Source organism: Trachemys scripta, chromosome 1, assembly GCF_013100865.1.
Source record: "Trachemys scripta elegans isolate TJP31775 chromosome 1, CAS_Tse_1.0, whole genome shotgun sequence".
NCBI lineage: Eukaryota > Metazoa > Chordata > Testudines > Emydidae > Trachemys > Trachemys scripta.
This window is the reverse complement of record NC_048298.1, coordinates 226,882,564-226,904,285: the sequence shown is the minus strand read 5'-3', so window position 1 is coordinate 226,904,285 and position 21,722 is coordinate 226,882,564. Positions and strand designations below refer to the sequence as shown.

At 42.4% G+C, this 21,722-nt stretch overlaps 1 protein-coding gene across 2 annotated transcripts in view; it reads right to left on the bottom strand.

Annotated features, from left to right (window-relative positions):
* The window catches only part of HERC2 (HECT and RLD domain containing E3 ubiquitin protein ligase 2), a 209,208-nt gene that overhangs the window by 5,766 nt on the left and 181,720 nt on the right, over nt 1–21,722 (bottom strand). For both annotated transcript variants that reach the window (XM_034757914.1, XM_034757915.1), the window contains exons 83-89: nt 20,825–20,964; nt 19,671–19,858; nt 18,761–18,958; nt 11,159–11,242; nt 4,055–4,196; nt 2,932–3,126; nt 2,541–2,653 (exon numbers count right to left, since the gene is read on the bottom strand). In XM_034757914.1, the coding sequence (XP_034613805.1) occupies nt 2,541–2,653; nt 2,932–3,126; nt 4,055–4,196; nt 11,159–11,242; nt 18,761–18,958; nt 19,671–19,858; nt 20,825–20,964 (1,060 nt within the window). The remainder of the gene's footprint in view (nt 1–2,540; nt 2,654–2,931; nt 3,127–4,054; nt 4,197–11,158; nt 11,243–18,760; nt 18,959–19,670; nt 19,859–20,824; nt 20,965–21,722) is intronic.

Here is a 21,722-nt window from a genome sequence, read left to right as displayed (position 1 = left end):
ACCAAGTATTGTTTAATCTCAACCATAGGGTTACCATACGTCCGGATTTTCCCAGACATGTCCGACTTTTTGGTCCTCAAATCCCTGCCCAGGAGGAATTTCCAAAAAGCGGGACATGTCCAGGAAAATAGGGAGGCATGGTAAGGGGACCGCCTCCTCCCTGGGCTCCAACTTACCCGGCTCCCGCCGCTCTCCCCAGTACAGCAGCAGCTGGAGCCCGGGAGGAGGTGGCTGTGAGCTCAGATGCCACCGCCGGCCGGCACCGCTCGGCCAGAATTGGGGCCCGAGCCAAGCCGGGCTGGAGCCGCTGGGACCGGGGCTGGGAGTGCTCGGCCGCTGGCCAGGGCCGGGCTGGAGCCGCTCAGCCAGAACCGGGGCCCGAGCCAAGCTGGGCCAGAGCGACCAGGGCTGGGGGTGCTCAGCTGCCGGCTGGCGCCACTCAGCCAGGGCCGGGGCGGAGCCACTCTGCTGGAACCAGGGCCGGTGCCCCAGGGCCCAAGCCGAAGCCATCGGGGCCAGAGCCTCTTGGCCGGCCGCCGGAGCGAGCAGCTCGGCCGGGGGGGCTGGATTGGGCTACGCCTCCTCGCGCACCCCCCCCTCCCCGCCGCCCTAGCTTATCTGCTGCCTGCCTGTTTCAGGCTTCCCGTGAACATTTGATTCGCGGGAAGCAGGGGAGGAGGAGGAGCAGGGGGCGGAGCGTTCAGGGGAGGGGGCGGAGTTGGGACGCGGACTTTTGGGAAGGGGCGTAGTTTGGTCGGGGCCGGGGTGGGGAAGGGGGCGGAGTTGGAGCGGGGCTGGGGCCCCTTGGAGTGTCCTCTTTTTCCAGGACTGCAATATGGTAACCCTACTCAACCGCAGGAATAAATCATAACAAAAGCTAAGGGATAGTAACACAAACTGTCAACATGTTTAACAGTCTAACCTAAAATTTAGGCAGGCATGGCCTTATGCCAGGTACCCCAACCTCAGTGTGAGGGGGACAGTCTGCAACTCCTGCAGTCCCCTTGCGTGTGTCTCCCCACTACACCTTCAAGCTCAGGGGCTCAGATTTTTCTATCTGCTCCAAAGTTCTTTGTTTGAGTTTTCCAGCTTGAATGTTCCCCTGGGGTTACATGCTGGAACCTTTCCCCAACAGAGCCAGACAGACAGACAGTTAACCACCTGCATTGTCCTTTTAAGGATTGGTAACTAAAGGGCTACCGTTCCTGTTGCAATTAACTCCTTGTAACCATACAGAAAACATAAAAACAATCAGGCAAACAGAGAACCTCTAATATTCATACAATATTACAGGCATCTTCAAAGCATATCAATGAAAGAAAAAAAACCCTTTTTTAACAGTAAAAAACTGACTCAAGAGACAGGTAAGAACCCGGAAAAATGTATGAATGAGGTGCTGTGAAGTTGTTAAGCACTGCTGTGAACTGAGATAATATGGCCCTTACAAAACTTCTCTGCTGACTGCAACTTGAAAGGAACTCCTCTTGTAACAAAGATCCTAATAGAAGTGTCTAGCTCTTATATAGTGCTATTCGTCTTTAGATCTCACGGTGCTTTACAAAAGAGATCAGTATCATTATCCTCATATTACAGATGGGGAAACAGATGCAGAAAGGTGACGTAACTTGCCCAAGATCACCCAGCAGGTCAGTGGCAGAGCCTGAAAAGTCTCCTGACTCTTGAGTCCAGTCCAGTGTTCTGCCCACTGGGCCACACTGCCCCTCATAAAAGCATCTCTAAAATTTTAAATGTTCAAAACTGTGGAGGTTCCTGCCTGGTCTCCTTCTAGACATAAACTCAAGAGCAAAAATATACAGAAGTGTACCTCTGGAGATTAGCTTTTACTATAAGGGTAGCAATACAATTAAACTGCATAAAAGACCATCCTTTACACCACCAAACTTCTTGTCCTAGAAGTCCACTCCAAACAATTCAAGAGTGTTGTGTGTACAATTTTGATCCATCTTTACTAGAAAGTCCCCTTTAAGCAACCAGTTTCTGATTTCCCTTTGTGATAGCTTAAGACAGGTTTCACGGTGTTCTGTAATTCAAACAATTATTTTAACTCTTTTCATAAGACTTAAATTTATTTAAATTTCTAACTTTAAGGACAAAACAGAGCTTTAACTGTCTCAAAGCTAAAAAGGTTAGTCAAAATGCAACAATCTACAGCTGCAGAAAGTCAGTCTCATGTAGAAAACTTATGCTAACTTCTCTCTCGCTTTCTGTAAATTAGGTCTATTCAACACTTAAAATTAAGGACATGAAGCTACATCACTCAGGAGTGTAAAAAAAATCCATATCCCTGCGCAACATTGCTATTGATGACCTAACCCCCAGAGTAAACACAGCCAGATTGACAGAAAAATGCTTCTATCAATGTAGCAACCGTAGTTCAGGAAAAATCCCTTACGACAGTGTACACGCTGCATCTATACTGCAGGTACATGTTGGGATAGCTACAGCACCATAGCTGTGCTGGAACAGTCCCCATAAGGTAGACATGTCCTTAGATCTATGATCAAAAACTGCATACTTACCTCACTGAGGTCAGCAATTGTTAGGTTCATCCCTGCCAGCTGTTTCCATACTGGTTCTGCCAGATTGAGGCTTAGCGGGCTGCCAGTTCTGATAGCAACGCCCAGCAGCACACCTGGACATGTAAAAAATATGAATCATAAAATATCAGGGTTGGAAGGGACCTCAGGAGGTCATCTAGTCCAACCCCCTGCTCAAAGCAGGACCAATCCCCAGACAGATTTTTGCCCCAGATCCCTAAATGGCCCCCTCAAGGATTGAACTCACAACCCTGGGTTTAGCAGGTCAATGCTCAAACAACTGAACTATCCCTCCTTTTTATGTTTTAAATTCTACACACTTCACATGGTCAAAGATTTGGTAAAGTTATTACAGTGCTGCTAAGAAATTTACCCAGGAAACGAAACATGTTCATATGTAAGAGAGACTTGGCAGCAGGGTTTAACAGGAAGCAATCTCTATTTGCTCCAGATTCATCTCTTCCATTCGGGGTCACAATGAGGAGAGGGGTAAGCCCATTCTGGAGCTCTTCACACATTTCTGCTATTGATTCACTGTAACCTCCACCACAGTCATCCACAGACTCGCCTTGTGAAAACAAAAAGTTGGTTTAAACATGCAGATCATTTCAAGAACATTTCCAAATGTAGCCCTGAATTAAAATGTATTAATATTTCTCCTTTGCGATGGATAAATAGAAAAATTGTATTTAAAAGCTGCATTGTCATATTGATAAAATAATTTAATGCATTTTAAATGTTGGTTCTATAATATAGTTTCCTCCTTGACGGACATGATTATTTTACAACCTTGTATAAGAGTTACCATAAACAGCCAGACATTTAAAAACATTTGTGGACTGCAAAGTTAGCGTTTAAGAACACAACAAAAAGAAACAAAACAAACTACTCTGTTTAATCAACATGACCTTGATTAAGAGTAGTTTCAATTAATCCTATTTTAAGTTATAATGATATTTTTAAACTCCTGGTTAAACTGTCTTCTCTTAAAGCTACCAGGTATTATTACTGTCTCACCATTGGGCAAAATAAGGAAGCAGGAGGATGGCAGGAAAAATAAAAGATTCAGTGAACATAAGGTTCTTAGGGAATATTTTAACACATTAGTCTTTCACTTTGATTCAGTTCTAAACATGTCAATATAGCCATAGATTGGAAGTTTATTAGCAACATCCTAATCTAGTTTACTTTTCACCATTAAAGCAAAGTAAAATGCAAATTGTGAGTTTAGTGAAAATTAACTAGCCAGGTTCAATTTCAGAGTTACATTGAGGTTAGAAATCTGCATCTTTGATTTTTAAAGTTCTTTATCTTTCTACTGATACAAAACCTAAACATGGGGCCTGAATTTCTTGGAAAATGGCCTCTGCACTGCTGAACATTTTAAGCATTTTATTTTTCCCCATGCTCTGATCTAATACCACCCCTTATCCCCCAAAAGGAATAAAAGAATATGGTTATGAGGGAAGTAGGGTTGAAAAAAAAGTAATTCTTACCAACAAACTTTACTTTCCAAACACGATGAGGTAGGAGAAGACTGTCTGGACTGAAGGAACTCATTTTAGCACACATTTGACCAAACACTGACTTTGTACCATCAGGACCAGCCAATCCACCTTTACTTCTAGAACGCTTTACCTAACAAGTGAACAAGTGCATGTTATAATATGGCTGTACCACACTGTGTTACATCAGACCATAACAATGTTTGAGTATTGTTGACATGCTTGGCACTGTACTCACACAAGACTGTACCTATGCCAAGGAATTTACACAGGCTAACTGATATATACACTGATGGTCCAAAGTTCAATTTCAAATGGCCCAGGGTTTTTTTAGAGATGCAATCTCCCCTTCCTGCCAGGCTCTTACTACCATACATTCTCCTCCAACTGCCCCACCCTCCCCCAGGCACAAGGAGACAGAATCAGTTTAAATTTCCACTATTGCCTCCTACCAAGGCATTTCCCCACCTCAGCCTTTCTGATCCATCACCCAAAGCAAAAGTGAAGCAACGGGGGAAGAATGAACATAATGACCATACTGGGTCAGACCAGCGGTTCAGCTAGCCCAATATCCTGTCTTCTGACAGTGGCTGGTGTCAGATGTGTCACAGTGAACAGAACAGCAATTTATCAAGTAGTCCAGTAACAGCTTCTAGTAATAAGAAGTTTAAGGACACCCACAGTACAGGATTGCATCCCTGACTATCTTGGTTAATAGCCATTAATGGATCTATCCTCTATGAACTTATCTAATGCTTTTTTGAACCCAGTTATATACTTTTGGCCTTCACAACATCTCTTGGTAATGAATTCCACAGGTTGACTGAGTGTTATGTGAAGAAGTACTTTCTTACGTTTGTTTTAAACTCGCTGCCTATTAATTTCACTCTTGGTTCTTGCGTTATGTTCTTTTCACTTTGTCCATGCCATTCATGATTTTATAGACCTCTGTTATATCCCACCTCAGTCATCTCCTTTCTAAGCTGACCAGTCCCAGACTTTTTAATACCTTCCCATATGCAAGCTGTTCCAGATCCCTAATAGTTTTTCTTGCCTTTCTCTGTACTTTTTCCAATTCTAATACATCTTTTTTGAGATTGGGAAACCAGAACTGCACGCAGTATTCAACATGTGGGCGTACCATGGATTTATATAGTGGCATTACATTTTCTGTCTTATCTATCACTTTCCTAATGGCTTCTAAAGTTAGCTTTTTTGATTGTTACTGCACATTGAGTGGACATTTTCAGAGAACTATCCACAATGACTCCAAGTTCTCTTTCTTGAGTGGGAACAGCTAATTTAGACTCCACCATTTTGTATGTATAGTTGGGACTACATTTCCCAATGTCCATTATTTTGCATTTATCAACACTGAATTTCATCTGCCATTTTGTTGCCTGGTCACCAGTTTTGTGAGATGCCTTTGTAACTCTTTGCAGTCAGGTTCGGATTTAATTATCTTGAATAATTTAGTATCATCTGCAAACTCTGCCACCTCACCGTTTACCCCTTTTTCCAGATCATTTAGGAATATGTAGCATTTATGAATGTTTTAGGGAAAAGGCTAGAATAGGGATGGATCCAGCTATCATGATTTATTTATATGTAGCCTTGCCAACCTCAGATTGTGGAAATTTCAACTTCCATTAAAAAATAATAATTTTTCTAGCCCTCTGCAGAGATAATCTTTTAAACATGAACTGAATGTAAACTGATCTGCAGAAAGACTGAAACAATGACTCAAAGGGAGGAACTCCCTGTTCCCGATCAATCTCACTTAAATGTCAAAGGACAACGATGCCCCAGTGCAGTGTCAACCTTAACTATTAATGATCATTTTAGGAACAAGAGAGGAATTAAGCGTGGGAATTGGGTGTTGTTGAAGGGAAGAAAATGTAGAGGGGGGGGAAAACAGAGGAGCCTCACAAATAAAGAAGAGAAACAGAAAAGGGGAAAGAGAACCAAGGCCAGAAGAAGTGGCAGCCTAAAAGTGGGAGAGGGTTCTCATCATTGGCACTGACAATAAGGGATTGAACAAATAAACAATAAATAGAAGTGTAGTGATGCCAAACTTTCCACTCATATCTGTGGGAGATTAGGCATGAATCGAGGGGAGTATTAAGTCTTTAATTTATATACCAACCCATGGACAATAAATAAACACGGCCCTCCTTCAAATCACTTTGATACTGACAACATTAGTGAGACCAGTACTGTAATACCATGTCCAGTTCTGGTTTCCATACTTCAAAAAGGATGCTGAAAAATTATTTAAGGTCTGGAAAACGTACCTGATAGTTAAGAGACTAAAGCAGCTCAATCAATTTAGTTTGTCCAAGAGAAGGTTAAGAAGTGACTTGATCACAAACTACAAGTACCTATATGGGGAAGAGATTTCTGATAATAGATGGCTCTTTATCTAGCAGAAAAAGGAACAACTACAACAACCACCAATGGTTGGATGCTAGAAAAACCAGATGGGAAATAAGGTGTAAATTTTTAACAGTGAGGGTAATTAAGTATTAGACTTACCTAGTGTAACATGATGGAATCTACATCACTTGGAAGTGTTTAAATCAAGACTAGATGTTTCTAAAAGAACTCGAACAGAAGTTATGGGCTTGATGGAGAAGTTACTGGGTGAGGTTCTATGGCTGGTGTTATGCAGGAGGTCAGACTAGATGATAATTGTCCTTTCTAGCCTTCAAATCTATGACACCTCTGGGCTAGAATAATGCTTCTGGTCCTGACACAAAGTGGGACCCTGCAGCTACCAGTTTGTTTCAGGTGGGATTGGGTTTAAGGATCCAAGCTCAATGAAGATTGGAAGGACAGGGTAAAATCCTGTTTTCATTAACCTACTCCACGATGAAAACAACAGGCATGAGGAAGTGAACCCAAACATCTTAGACGCTACTGCCACCTCTATAAAGCCCTTCTTAATTCACGATATTGTGGAAACTGTGAATACTGCAATTATTAGGTTTCCACCACAATTTTGAGAGTGGAAGCCTTGGCTGCCTGGGGTGGCCATCAGGAGGGGTCCCTGCTCTCAGCCTCAGGTAGCCACTGTCAGCTCCAGGCCCCCATTCTGAGTCCCCGGGTGGCCAACAGGGAAAAATCGTTGATATGTAATAATGGACCTTATAAACTGCAAATAATAAGGTCTATTACTTTTCCACGATTTTCCATGGCTTGTCCACAACTCAACTGCAATTTTTGGACAATCATCCCATGATTCAAATAGGACCTTACTCATTTAAGTTATAGATATGAGGAAACTGCACTACTGAAAGGTAATCTGAGAGTATGGGAAGTAAACACAAGTAGAAGGAAGCTAAGCTGAAGATGCTCTTAGTCAAGCTTCTCAAAAAAAAAAAAATTCAAAGCTGCAGCACTCTCTTTATATTACATAGCATTATGTCAGGAGAGGTTGGCTAGCAAAAAGCCTTTAAATATGTATAGAGAATTCCATGATGTGATGAGGCAGCAGGCAGTATAAACAAAGCAGAATATATTTCTGTTCACTAACAAAAGTGTCAGATCATTGCAATTTTTAAAAAATTAATTTGGCTGATCTAATTCCATAAAAAGTTAGATTTCCAACTTTCTATACTATGTACCATAACATGAAAGGACAAAAAGCAAAAGGACTATATAAGTTTGAGTTCTAGTCAGTTGAAGTGAAACAGTACTTTACTATTCAATGTTACAGAAATATTTGCGGAAAAGGCCTGTCTGGCCTAAGGCTTGGCATTACATTTGTCAACGTCAGTGATGGGGGAAAGAATCCTCTCATAATAACCACTTCCCTCAATGTGACCACATGTGATACCCAAGAAAGGACAAGAGTTTAATATCCTGTTCCTTAATTATACTTGAGGGCATTTTAAAATGCGCTTCAGTCATGTAAGCAAAATCAAGATAAACTCATGTGACAATGTAGGGGTATACAGACATCAGAATCCATCATTTTCTCTTCATATTATGTAACTCCTTGGATTTTCATGAGATGGTCCACATATGTGCTTGTCACACTGTCAAGCACAAGACGTCTTGATAGTTGTAGTCCACCCCAGAAATTTTGTCTACTGGGGTTACTCCCCCTCTGCCCAGCCCCGCCCTTCGCAACAAATACAAAGTGTTTAAACCTACTAAAAAGGAAGTGCACAATTCTGTATCCCAAAATGCTGCCTTATATCTCTGAACTGGAAGCGCTCTGTGTAAATTCAATTGCAGGGATCAGACAATGTAGGAAATAACCAAGCTACAAATTGACTTGGAGAGATTAGAGCATTGGGGGCTGTAGACAATGTGGGGGGAATCAGTATTAATAAATGTGAAATCTTACACAGAGAGAGGAGAAAAACAGCAGTTGCCAACAGGAAGGTGAGGGAGGAAGGGTAGGATAGCCAGCCACATATAACAATCAAGCAACCACACAAATGGCCAAAAAAATTACCTTTTTGCCAAGATGTACAAATCTGTGCCACAAAGTTAAACAAAATGGCAATTTCCCTCACATTTTATAAACCTTAGCTTATTATTCTGCTATTTAAGGGGTCTACAGGAGATCAGCAATGCATGGCTGACTGAAAGGTGGCTTATAGCAGAATGAAGGACTGAAGATCTTGAAGGGAGTAGGAGATGGTTATAGTAATACAGCTGTCATTCAGGGCTCCTAAATTGTGCAGGCACAGAGCTCTGCTCCTGCAAGAGTTGGTCATGGCAGAAGATTTCCTCAGATGTGCAGCCCGTTAGTCATTCAAAGGGGAGCTCCACTCCCACAGGATTTAGGATCTAGACATGGATGAAATCATCCCTTCACCTTAGAAATCCACATCCCTGAATGTCTTCATAGCCCCTGCTCCCTCCAAAGCAGTGTTCAGCTCCTTCTACCTCTTCCTACCATTTTTCCTCACTTCTTAAGAGCCAAGCAGGCTTTCAAATTATTTGATCAGTTGGCATTGCTACATAATTGCCAATCAGCCACAGAAATTAATACAGCCCTGTTGTACACAAGGGATCCCATGCCGCATAATGTAAATCTAGCATGCCAGAGTACACAGAGCAATAGACATACATAAGCACATTCAACTGAGTTTATTTTATCTTTCTAATAGTCTCTCTGATTTTTGGGTAAATCTACACAGCAATGTAAGCCTATGGTTAGTGGGACTCGAGTCAGCTGACCCATGTCAGGGAACCCTGGGCTTGAGCATCTACCCGACATTTTAACCCTAGGTTAAGGGATTATCTGACCCGTGCTTGAACCAAAGTAGCCAGTCCCTAGCTCCCCCACCCAGTGTTGACACTCTAGCCCTACAAACCTATTGCACTGTGGGAAAACTCATAACTGTGACAGTATGATGGATGGGACTCAGGTGCCCACAAGAAGCACGGGTACCTAAATTGCATAATTAGCTCCTTTGGTGGCTGTCTCAGTAGAACTGCTGCAGTTTCAGAAGACTTTATACTGAACTGCCTCTAATCTGAGAATTGGGTTCTCCACTTTTAGGCTGAGTCACACTGGCAGCCCCTGTTCTCAGGATAATTAGGATGTCAGTCTCCAGGGCTGTCAAACTATTAACATGAAATATTGAGATTCTTAATTTTTAAACTGGGATGTTCAATGAAGGGGTTTTTGTTTGGTTTTGTATTTTGTCTGTTTTGAAGTTTCAGAGGAAAAACACACACATACACCCCCCAGCCTGGCTGCCATGGAGCGGTGAAGTGCAGTCCCAAGCCTTGGAGTGCAGTGTGCTCCAGTACCCCCTGTGGATCCCTTATTCCTGCCCCTGCCACACTGGGAAGGCAGGCATAAGGGATTCGCAGGAGGAGACATTTCGGGGCTGGCTCCCACTCACCGCCCTCACAGTGCATACTGCCTGGGTGCCTCTGCACATGCAGCCCCAGGGAAGGTGGGGGAGGGAGAGAGCTGAATGGGATCAAGCAGCTGCTTTGTAGGCAGGGGAAGTGGCAGAGCTCCAGGCTCAGCATAGCTGGGGGGGTAATGACTCCCAACACCCTGGCAGCTGGGAGCCACCTCCACCCCGCCAGCTTTGCTCTCTGCTAAAGGCAAGCTCTGGATAGCAGCGAGGAGGAGCCTGAGACACTGACGCTGTGGGAAGGTTTTAGGATTGGCTCTCACACGCCACCCTGACAGTGCACACTGCCTAGACAGCCCCAGGAGGAACAGGGGGGCCAGAGAGAGACCAAGTGGCTGCCCTGCAGGGAGGGGGAGTGGCTGGGGTGTTGGACTCATCCTTCCCCAACTGCACAGAGCTGAGAGCTCTGCCACTCCCCGTACGTGCAGGGCATCTGCTTAGTCCGGGCTCCGCTCTCCTGACCTTGCTACCAGGCCCCTCCTGGGGCGGCGTGCACAGGGGTGCCTGGGCAGCATGCACGAAAACCTGCTTGTGCACTTTGACCAGGAAGCAGCTCTATTTGCAAATAGCGTCTTCTGATCCATCTCCATTGAAAACCCTGCAGGCTCTCTCATAGCATGCTCGCAGACCAGTATTCAGCAGATAATGGGTTAATGCTGATCTGAGCTGCTGCTGTTTGCAAAGGGAGATGTGGCTTCCATTTGCAATAGAGTACAACAGACTGCACCACATACTGTCGGCATGAAGAGAACTAAGGAAGTTGCCCCAAGGATCTCTGGGATACATCTGGAAGTCTACTGGGACCCAAGTCAAACTGGGGCCATGTGCACGCAGGAAAGCAACAGGGGTTGGACCCTAGGTCACAGCTTAACATGGGCTTGGACCCTCCAGCCCTGCAGGGTCCTGGGACCCTAGATTCGAGCCATAGGTTAGCACAATTGGTGTGTGGATGCAAAGGGCGGGGTGGTATCAGGCTTGAGCCCAGGCTTACAGTGCTGTGTAGACATATAGTGCTTTGTTTAATGATTGAGGGTAACTGCCAAAAGAAAGCTGTGGAATCAAAGCTGGTGGGATGTAGTCCATGAGAGGACCACTCACTTAAAGAAGCAGTCCTTATAAGAGCGCATAATTAATTTCATTTGCTTTTGCACTATAAACACCAGAGAGTTAGCCACACATTACAATCACAGCTTAGTTACATTACCTGTATTCTGTTGAGTTCTACGACTGGTCCATGCTGACGGTCTCTCACCATAGTTGCTTGCACAACCTTTCTGAAAGCTGCCTCCTAAAAAAATAAAAATAAAAATATAAAAAATTATACATCATAGAGCAGTGCCAAAATTACAATACAATTCTAAATCTGTGGGCATTTCAGATTTAAACACATGCTTAATTCTGCTTGGGGGGACGGGGGTCGGGAATACAACAGAGATTTACCACAGAACAAGAAAACTTGCATCTTGCTGACTTAACCCTCAGGAAGATCCTATCAATAACAAGGAATAGATTGCACAAGAAACTGTTCCTTAGTGTCAAGCTATCTGGAGTTTCTCAGGAGTGTGGGTACCAACCTCAGGGCAGACTGTGAAGGAGGGCACAAACCCTCAAACTGGCTGTGAGTTCTATACTGAGATTTCATCAACCAAGTATCAAGTGTGAACTCCTCAAGCAGTATAACAGTCTTAACATGGAGTCACAGACAGTCCCCTTGGACACTCGAGTCTATCTTGCCACCCAAGCAAGCTTGCTTTTGTGACAGATGGTCCCTTATACCAAAAATTACAACAATATTCAAGTTACTCCCAGTTCCAAAGGACCAGTCACTTGCCCCAGGTCAATTTCACTCTAGATCTCTCACCAAAGACAACCCTTGTAGCCAATCCTATAATAGACTAAAGATTTATTAACTAAGAAAAATAAGTGAGAGTTATTTACCAGGTTAAAGCAGGTGAACACACACATGAATTATAGTATTAGTTCCAAAAGGTAATATAAGCTGCTATAATATGAAAGCTCTACATGTCCTTTAGGGCCAACCCACACTAAGCAGCTGGTGATCCCTTGCTTATGCTTAGAAATCTTCACCCTTCAGAGTTCAAGCAGCATAGAGATAATTTCTTCTTGACAAAGATTTTTATTCCCTTCCCCCCAGAGTTCAAGCTGATGCAACAAGTGCTAGCGTACATCTCTTCCTGAATATGTGTGTGGAGGGGGGAGAGGGGGGAGAGAAAATTAAGTCTTTTGTCCACTGCTGTTCCACAACGGTTTGTCTGGTGTCTATGGGCCTTCTTTTATTAGGCAAGAGATGACACCTCTTTTAGTAAACAAGTAATGCTTCTCTCCCGACTAGGTTTACATTTCAGAGTAAATACTTTTATAATTACCAAGCAAACGTTTTAATATTACCTTATAATATCTGTATCCCACGTTAAACGTGAGATTAATACATGCAGCAATACACAAGCATTTCATAATGTCTAAACACTAAATGCATTTTTATAAATCTAATACCTATTTTAACAGTACTAACACTCAGGAGAGCCAGACTGGTTTCCAGCTATTATTCCTGAGGGAATTCTTAATTAAAATTAAATCAAAATTAAAAATTCTGCAAAATTCTCAATATTTTGTTTGTCAAAACAACACAATATAGTCATGCCAGTTTCAATTATTTTGGTAATTTATTTCAAAATATCTGTCAGCAAGTATGTCTGTAACCATACAGACTAAAAAAAGATTCTGGTAATTTTTATTAGGCATATTAATACAGAACTTTGAGTAATTCATGTAAATTACAATATAGAACTGTATTTCCTGCACCTGTCAGAAGGAGTGCAAAGGCTTGGGGGAGTCAGGGGAAATGGAGAAGTTGAGAGAGAGGGAAGGAGCCTGAAGTGAACCTGGAGGCTTGTTGGGTGGGGGTAGGAGAAGTATGGAACAGGATTTTTGGGGTGGAGGTAGGGGCGAGATTGTTAGGGAGTTGGGGAACCTCCCCCATGTACATCTGGGCTGACCCAAAGCTTCTCCCATTCAGACAGGCACATGTGCCCCTGTTCCCACACCCCCCATCCCATGTGTCCCTGCAGCCTCCTTCTCCCCCATCCCCATGTGTCCCTGCAGCTCCCGCATCCCCATGTGGCCTTGCACCCTGACCCCTATTCAGCCCCTGGCTCAATGCTGTCAGCCCATAAGCTCCTGAGCCCACACCCCAATCTGTCCCCCACACTAGCCATTCTGAACCCCAGTCTAAGACACACCCCTCAGCAGCCCTGTGTACCCCACTCTGTCTGTCCTAACCTGACACCATGGGCAGGGTACTGTGATAAACTTCTACTCCTGGGAGAATTCTGTGCCACTGTGCATGCAGAGAATTTTTTTCCCCTCACAGCAGATACATTCTGCCCCAGAAGTGCTGCCGCTCTGCCTTCTGCCCACCAGAAGCTGGGGTGGCGCCAGAATAGCCAGCAGCATGTATGCAGCTGGCTGTTCTGGCGCCATAGCAGCTTCCGATGGGCGAAAGGCAGAACTGCAGCACTTCTGGGGCAGAATGTATCTTCTACAGAAAAAAATTAAAATTCAGTGGGACACATTAATTCAGCACACTCAAGACAGAGACTTTAAGCAGCAGTACAGTAAGGGTTGTGCATGTACCCTGCATGTCCTCTTGCCTCTAACCCGACCCTCTCAGTTCCTTCACAGTGGAATCCTGATGACATTAGACACCAAGTAGTGGGGATAGAGGGTGGAATATATATGTTTATAACAAATCTAAGAGCCACAGTTACTGTACAGGTAAATAACTATTTCTTCATGGAGTGTTTGTAGACATATATATTCTACTTTATGTGATTACTAAGCAGTCCAATGGTGGTGGAAACTCAGAAGTTACTTAAACAAGAATGGAAGAACATGTTTTCCGAAGTGAGTGTCTGCTCTGGAAGCTTCTACAGTTGCATAGTGCCAAACAAACATGTGAACAGAGAACCACACTGCTTCTCTGCAGGTGTCTAATAGGGACATTACAGGGGAGACCAGTGATGCAGCTTGGGCCCTCGTAGAAAGAGCAGTAATTCTCTCCGGTGGGGTGACATTTGCAAAGTCATAACAAGTTTGTATACATGAAGAAATCCAATTTGATATCCCCTCATGGCAGTGACAACTTATCCTCCCGTTTTTTTCAGCATAAGATATACAAACAGTTTGGGAGAGGGCCTAAAAGGTTTAGTCCTGTCAATGCAAAGAGATAAAGCCCTGCAGATGTCAAAAGTATGCAACCTCTCTTCATCCTTATAGGCCTGCAGTTTAAGAAAGAAGTCTGGTAGAAGTATCACCTGATTTAAACAGAATTCTGACACCACTTTTGATAGGAATTTCAGATACGGCTGTAAGCCTATGTTGTCCTTATACAAAAAATTGTATATGGGGTGCATGCCGAAGCCTGAAACTCACCTGCTCTCCTAGATGATGTTATCACCATTAAGAATGCTGTTTTAGCAGACAAGTGCAAAAGGAAGCAGATGGCTAAAGGCTCTAAGGGTGGTCCTATGAGTATTTACAAGAGCAAATTAAGGTTCCGAGAGGAAAGTGGAGTTTTAACCAGAGAGTAGACTAATTAGTCCTTTCAAGAATCTCCCAGCCAGAGTGAGAAATAAACAGCCTTTCATCCATTTATTCAAGACTGGTCTAAGATGGATGCCAGATGGACTTTTAATAAGCTCAGGGACAGATGTGATAGCAGGTAGTTCCAATAGGTCCTGAATCTGCAATGTGCATGGAGACAACTGGTGACAATATGGCCAGATCAAGAACCTCTTCCACTTAGCGAGGGAGGTAATTTTAGTGGAATGCTCCCTACTAATTAACACATTTCAAACCACCTAATAACAGATTATTTGTAGCTGTTAGCCACCGAGTATGCACATTATGAGGTGGAAGCTGCATGGATTAGTGTGCAACACCTGGTTGTAATCTTGCAATATTATGTCCTGGAGGACAAATAGTGTGAATTAAGATTGGATTGACAGATTCTGCAGGTCTAAAGTACCAATACTGTCTTGGCCAAGCTAAAGCTAAGAGAAACATTATGGAGTATTCCATTAGCTTTCTGATTACTCTGAGAATCAGTGAGTCTACAGGTATGCATAGAGGAACTATGTCCCTCCCACCTCCCAGGGCAGTAGGAATGGATCTGTCACGGAGCCATGGAACAAGAAGCAGCTGCACTTCTTGTGTTTGGTCACTAAGAAATCCATGGTGGGAAGTCCCCATCTTTGGAACACTGGCTAGTTTTTCTGGTACCACTCATGATTTCCAACAAACTTTCTCCTGAGGGAGGACATTCTGCACCCCTCAAAGGTCAGAGGCCTTGAGGGTGATAATGTTTTGCCTGCAGAAGTTCCACAAGTGGCTTGCCTCCAAATACAGGAGATCTGATCTTGTCCCATCCTGTTTGAGGTAAAACATTGCAGTCATATTGCCCATCATTACTTGTATGGTGAGGCCCCAGAGAGATGGAAGAAAAACTTGGTATGCATAGTAAATGGCCCTCAGTTCTATAACATTTATATGAAGAGCTGCCTCTTAAGTGGACTAGAGATCTTGATAATGCACTCCATTCAGGTTTGTCCTCCAGCCTATGGTGGATGCATCTGTCATTAATGTCTTTGATGGTAAAGGAGGAGAGTAGGGTAGCTGCTTGCAGATATTTTCCAGACTCATCCACCAGCTTAATGATGAGAGGACTTGCGCAGGCATATGAATCAGCATGTCCGCGGATGTATGCTTGAATGATATACGGACTTTAACCGGCTTTGCACATATTGCAACTGAAGTGGGGCATGCAAAGTCATGCACATGCAGGATGCCATGTGCCCCAGAAATCTGAGTCATGTTCCAACTTGTCAGATAAAAGCATAGTTGGTGCACAGGGAGAGAATGGAATGGACTCTCGAGACAGATAAGCAGTTGCCAAGTTAAGAAGAGATGGGTTGAGAAGGTTTTGAACAACTAGAGCTCTGCTCTCAAGGAAGTAGTTAAATCTGCTACTTAGATTAACGTGAGGACAATCTTCAGCTAGGGAATTTGTGCCTCTTCCTAGATGGATCAGGGGCTAGCCAATAATAATAATAATAATACATTCTTTCCTTTTGGGGGCAGGCATGTAAACATCTAAATATCTCAGGGTTGCACAAATGTCTCTAGGGGTGTGCAAGGCCTCAGACTTCCCACTGAAAAAAAAAGACTGCACCCCTCAAAGGGATGTTCCTTAACTGTTTCTGCACTTCTTTAGGGATGCCAGAATTTGCAGTCATGAGGTCTCTCTCATTAGTACAGCCATTGCCATGGCTCATGTTGAGAGTTTGAAGAGATGTTTTGGTGACAAGCTGGCCCTGGGCTATGACAGAAGAACTCCTCCCTGGGCTCTTTGGGAAGTTTGTCAGAAAATTCTGAGGGAAATTCCAAAGTCATATTTAGAGAGAACCACCTTGTAATTCTCATCCATAAACTTATGTGGAGTAGCTCTTTCTTCCCAAGCAAGTTGAGCTTTTTTCGCTCTGTCTCTGGGACTGTGCTTCTGTTGTCCTCACCTGGTCCTCTCAATTGAAGTTGTTACTATCAGATGGGAGAAGAATTGTTTGAAATCCTGTGCACCCTACAGCAACAGTCAGCCTTTACAAATAATAATAATAATCAAGTGGGTGATATGAAGTCTGGTTCTGGACAATAATTTAGCAGAATCAAACAGCCCCTCATTTTTAGGCAGTGTCACTCTACCAGGAAAAGCCTGTCAGATGTGGTTGGTGTTCCCTCACAGCCACACACAAGACTGCTGTGAAATGACCCAGCCACTGGGTCTCTCTCCAGGTGTTTCAAGCCTGCGAAGCCTGGACAAAGCCCAGCCATTGCCCCAGTCTTGGAGTCACTATACACACTTTCAGGGTGCAGACCTTATGTCTGGCATACTGTTGGGACAACTGGGCCTACAAATTTACCCTAATTGTGCGTTTAACTGTAAGTGACTGAAAGTTAATAAAATGTCACAATAACCTATAACAACAAAGGTTGATGGGAAAAAATAAGAAAGGGAGACAAAGACTGAATTAGTCCACACAGCAAGGTCTACTGATAGAACTCAAGGACCGTGTTAAGATCATGCCTGATAAACAAGAGATGTGAGAGATCAGAAATCAGTAAACCAAAATTAGTGTGTCAGAAATGAGGCCTAATTGGTGGACAAAATAATAAGTGGATGGGCAATTCTGTCCATCTCTCCTTTCTGGAGTCCTCAAAAAGAGACTTGCGGGAAAAGCTAATGGACTGCAACACTGGCTAACTGAAAGATGAGAGAAGGGGAAGGAGCAAGCTTCACCATCATGGATGACACCCCACCATCTCCTTTACCCTGACCCTGAAAGATGCCCTGACCAGACCAGGCCAGAGAGAGGAAGCCAAATGACACTGTCACCTTCATCAGCTCTGTCTGAATCCTGAACAGCACATGGTACGAGAGACTGTCCCTCCTTCCCTCTCTGACCCACATCCTTTTCCTTCCCCACCTTATTTCTTCTCTTTCCTCTCTCTCTCCTTTTTTCCTTCTGTCTAATAAGAGCCTGTCTTAGCCAACATATTTTGCAACACCGCTGTAACCAGAAAGGTCAGCTAAAACAATGCCCTACACACCTCAATGCTGGTACAAGTTTGTCAGGTCTCCAAGTGGCTGATAAGACCATGAGCTGTATTTTGCCAGCAGTAAGACTGCAAGTGAAAAATCAACATCAGAGACAGAAGCTGCATTTTCTATCTTTGCTAAACAAGAGGGCTTTTCCTTCTAAAAACTCTCTCCAGCCAAAGGGAAAGGGAACAAGGGATGTTCAAATTGAAATCTTTTTTAATAATTTGCATTTTAAATGCTTTAATGGTTTTTCTTTCTTTTTGCACCTTAATAAAAAGGTAAAAAGGATTTTTTATGGTGAGAGTCTTCCATGGTACTAGGCAGGCTGTCGTTTCTGTATACCAAACCCAAAATCTTATTAAACATTAAAACTGTTTAATGTTGGCAAGTGAGTGGGTTAACACCTTTGACTCTCTGGGCCCATATATACCATGTAAATTAACACACCTTCATCCTCCTGAGAGCTGAAGCCTGCTGTCCAGCTGCCTCATCCCTGGGTCCAGTACTGACTCCCCCCTTGCTTAAACACACATTCTCCCCTGACTCCACCCAAAGATGTGAGCCTTCAAGTTTTACAGTTTAACTCTCTCAAAAGGCACCTGGACACTGTAAAGCACAGATACATGGACACTGACATTTAGTGCAGATTCTAGCACCACTCTCTTTTACTCAACAGATAAAGCCCAAGAAACTGTTCATGTTCTGACTTCAGTCATGCTGAAATGCATTTATCACTGCACACTTCTATTGTATCAATTAGCTAAACACCAAGTCATTGCATCTGAAATTCAAAAACCAATGTCGCTCCTTGGAAGAAGTCCATTTAGTTCTCAAGGTAAGTTCCACTGAATATTCTAGGAGAACTCAACTAAATTAGAACAGAAAACTTAAAATTTAAAAACTAACTGATAGCAGCAGCCTACACAATCCTTACAGAATGAGAGAGTCAAGTTGTCAAACTCGACTTGCCACCTGAAATTATGACTATGATGTATTATTTATATTGTTCACGCATGAGCTAAGATACACAGCTCTATTCCATTTTCTTCAGAAAATAAACAATGTATATAATTACAATTATCACAATCTAAGATTTTTTTTGAAAATTCAAATATAAATCCTGATAAATACCTTTCCTTGCGATATCAGAATTCCCCGTAAAGTATCAAACCCAATAGAGGGTCCCTGGCCCGTTTCATCAAGGCGTCCTTCGAGATCAAACATGGGAATGCAAGGACAAAATAGTTCAGAGATGTGATGCAGTAACAACAGTCTGTTTCTCAATGCAATTATTGGTATTTCCTGTAGATGGTTGTACTCCATAGGAACCTATGATAGAACAATCATATTGTTAAGATTGAACACATTTAGTTACTGTATGTGCACAGAACAATTTACAGATTAATAATTTATTAAGTAAAGGAATACAAGAAGATCTTGGTTTTAGGACATTAAGATATTTGCTTATTTTGGACTGTCAGCATTATTATATGTGGCATTGGAATGTGGAAGTGGTAATTATTTTTATCACTTCAGATTTTAGAAGTCCTCCTATAGGGGACTCTTATCTGTACTTTTGATCCAGTCTATTGTACATGATGGGCAAGAACAGCAATGGAGTGACATCAACATTATAGGGGTGGAAGAAAAAGTGAAGGAAAATATTCAAAAAGGGGTCTTTCAAACCCAAAGGGAGCAGTGAAAGATCCACTAAAACAAAGGGGGGAAAAGTCATCAAACTTTCATAGCATTAGTTGAAAGCTGCATTTGAATTTCTTTTGACTTTCATACTAAATTAATGATGGTAGCTAAAAGACACAAGTTATTTCTTCCTAGAATGGTGGAATCCCGCTATTTGAATTTGGGAAGAGGGACAGGAGCAACAGAGGGAGAGCTTAACAAAAAAGCAATTAAAGCCTTGATCCAAAGCTAAAACCATGCATTTTCTTAGTTACTTAGAAAGGAAAAACAGCAACTGCAAAGTTTTAATAAGTGCATTAACTAAATTTCAATATCCAACTTTACTAAAGCAAAATCTTACTTGGGTAGGAAGCTTGCCAGCATTAGCAGGTTTACTAGTCGACCAGGCTAAAGTATGTGCTGACCCACAGGCAACTCTGTTTATTTTTTTACCCTGAAGTGCTGCAACCAACCGGGGTCTCTGAATAGCATTAGTTGTCCCATCTCCAAGCTGCCCTTCATCATTATCTCCCCACGTGTACACTTCACCTAAACCAACACAAACATGTTTACTTTCCTCAGAGAGAAGAATGAAAATCAAATTTACTTCTTGTGAAACTCTCTGGGGCAGGACTATCTTTTTGTTCTTTGTACAGCAGCTGGCACAATAGAGTCCTGCTCCATGACTAGGGCTCCTAGCCGCTACAAATAAAAATTATTATTCGTTATTTCCATGAAGGAAACACCCAGAATTACTAATCAATCAGAACTGAGACCCCCATTATGCTAGCTGCAGTACAAACATATATAAGGACATGTCCACAGCCCAGTTTACACACTCATTTAAGATCTAAAACACAAGGAGGAAATTGGGAAGCAGGACGAGAATTACAGTGATAGAAAACACTACTTGCTGTCTATATTTGATGGTTCCATGGCAGACCAGACTGATGAAATTAAAGGAAAGCTTAACCACCGTACATGCCTACTTTGTAAAATTTCACCGGCATTTTTGTAAACTTGCTAATTAAATGCAGAAACAAGTCTACTAGCAGGAACATTTAATAATTCAAACACACTAAAATGAACATAAGCTGCTCTGTAAGACACAATGACTGTTTGCTTCCATACTTCATTTACCAAGCTTAACATCTCAGCAAGTTGAAGAGACTTCCTAGATAACAGAAAAGCTTAGTGCACTCATTTAAAGCTCAAATTTGTAATTACTGTTAAAGCTATATGTTTTTCTTTAGAGCATCTCAAACGTTTTATGAAACTTTTTTTTTTTTTACAGCTAAGTGACTGAAAACCTTGAAATTGTGTGCGTGCCCTTTTAGATCACCAACACAAACCAAGATTTGTTGCTTGGGAAGTATGCAAATATGTCAGTGCACAAAAGGAGGGCAGGTTGGGACCCATTAAAAATGTTAATCCATCAGATTTCAGACTTTTTAAAATGTTTCATTTTTCAAAATAAAGTTTATTAAGAACGACTAAAATATTTGTTCTCTATACCGTCTTCAGTGCAGCAAACACAGTGCAAAGAGCCAGTAGCTATTGCGATGACTTTCTTTCCTTGCAGCCCTTGTACTTGTCGAGGTCTTCTCACATGGTCATCAGATCCATGGCCTAATCGATGATAATCTCCTTTACCCCTGGATATAGATAACATAACTAGTACAAACATTTTTCCCCAACCACACACTTATAAAAGGACTTTTTCAGATTTGTATAATTTAACTCCATAAAAATCATAATACTTTGTCTTCAAGTAAGACAGGACAATTTTAAAAGCTGACCTGGTTGTTAGTAGATTGGGGACCAAAGATCAGTTTGTACTCAGTCACCATTATACCAGAAACTAGTGTTTTAGGCTGAGATTTACAAATATAGGCCAAATGTGAATTCATCATCATGAATACTTCTTTCCATATAGACCAATAACCAAACTTATACTAAATATTTAGTGTACAACCTAGGACTCTGCCTCCAAATATGTCAAATGTGAGGCAGTGAGAGGGAAATCCTCATATCATCCTTTGTTCCTATTCTATTGATGTGGTTTTGCTGACACAACCACAGATGTTTATTCTTTTTTGTATACCATATATAAATATGTAATATACATACATTATTAATTAGACATCACCACAACATACACAAACTGCCATATAATTCTGACCAACTCTCCTCCACTCTATCCACTAACACATTATTTCAGTGCTAACATGCCAACACTTTAGTGCATCTGACATATAAATATCTTGTGACGCCAGCTACAACAGTGCTATGAGAACGCCTGTTCTCACTTTCAGGTGACATTGTACTTAAGAAGTGCACAGCATTATCTCCCATAAATGTAAACAAACTTGTTTCTCTTAGCGATTTGCTGAACAAGAAGTAGGACTGAGTG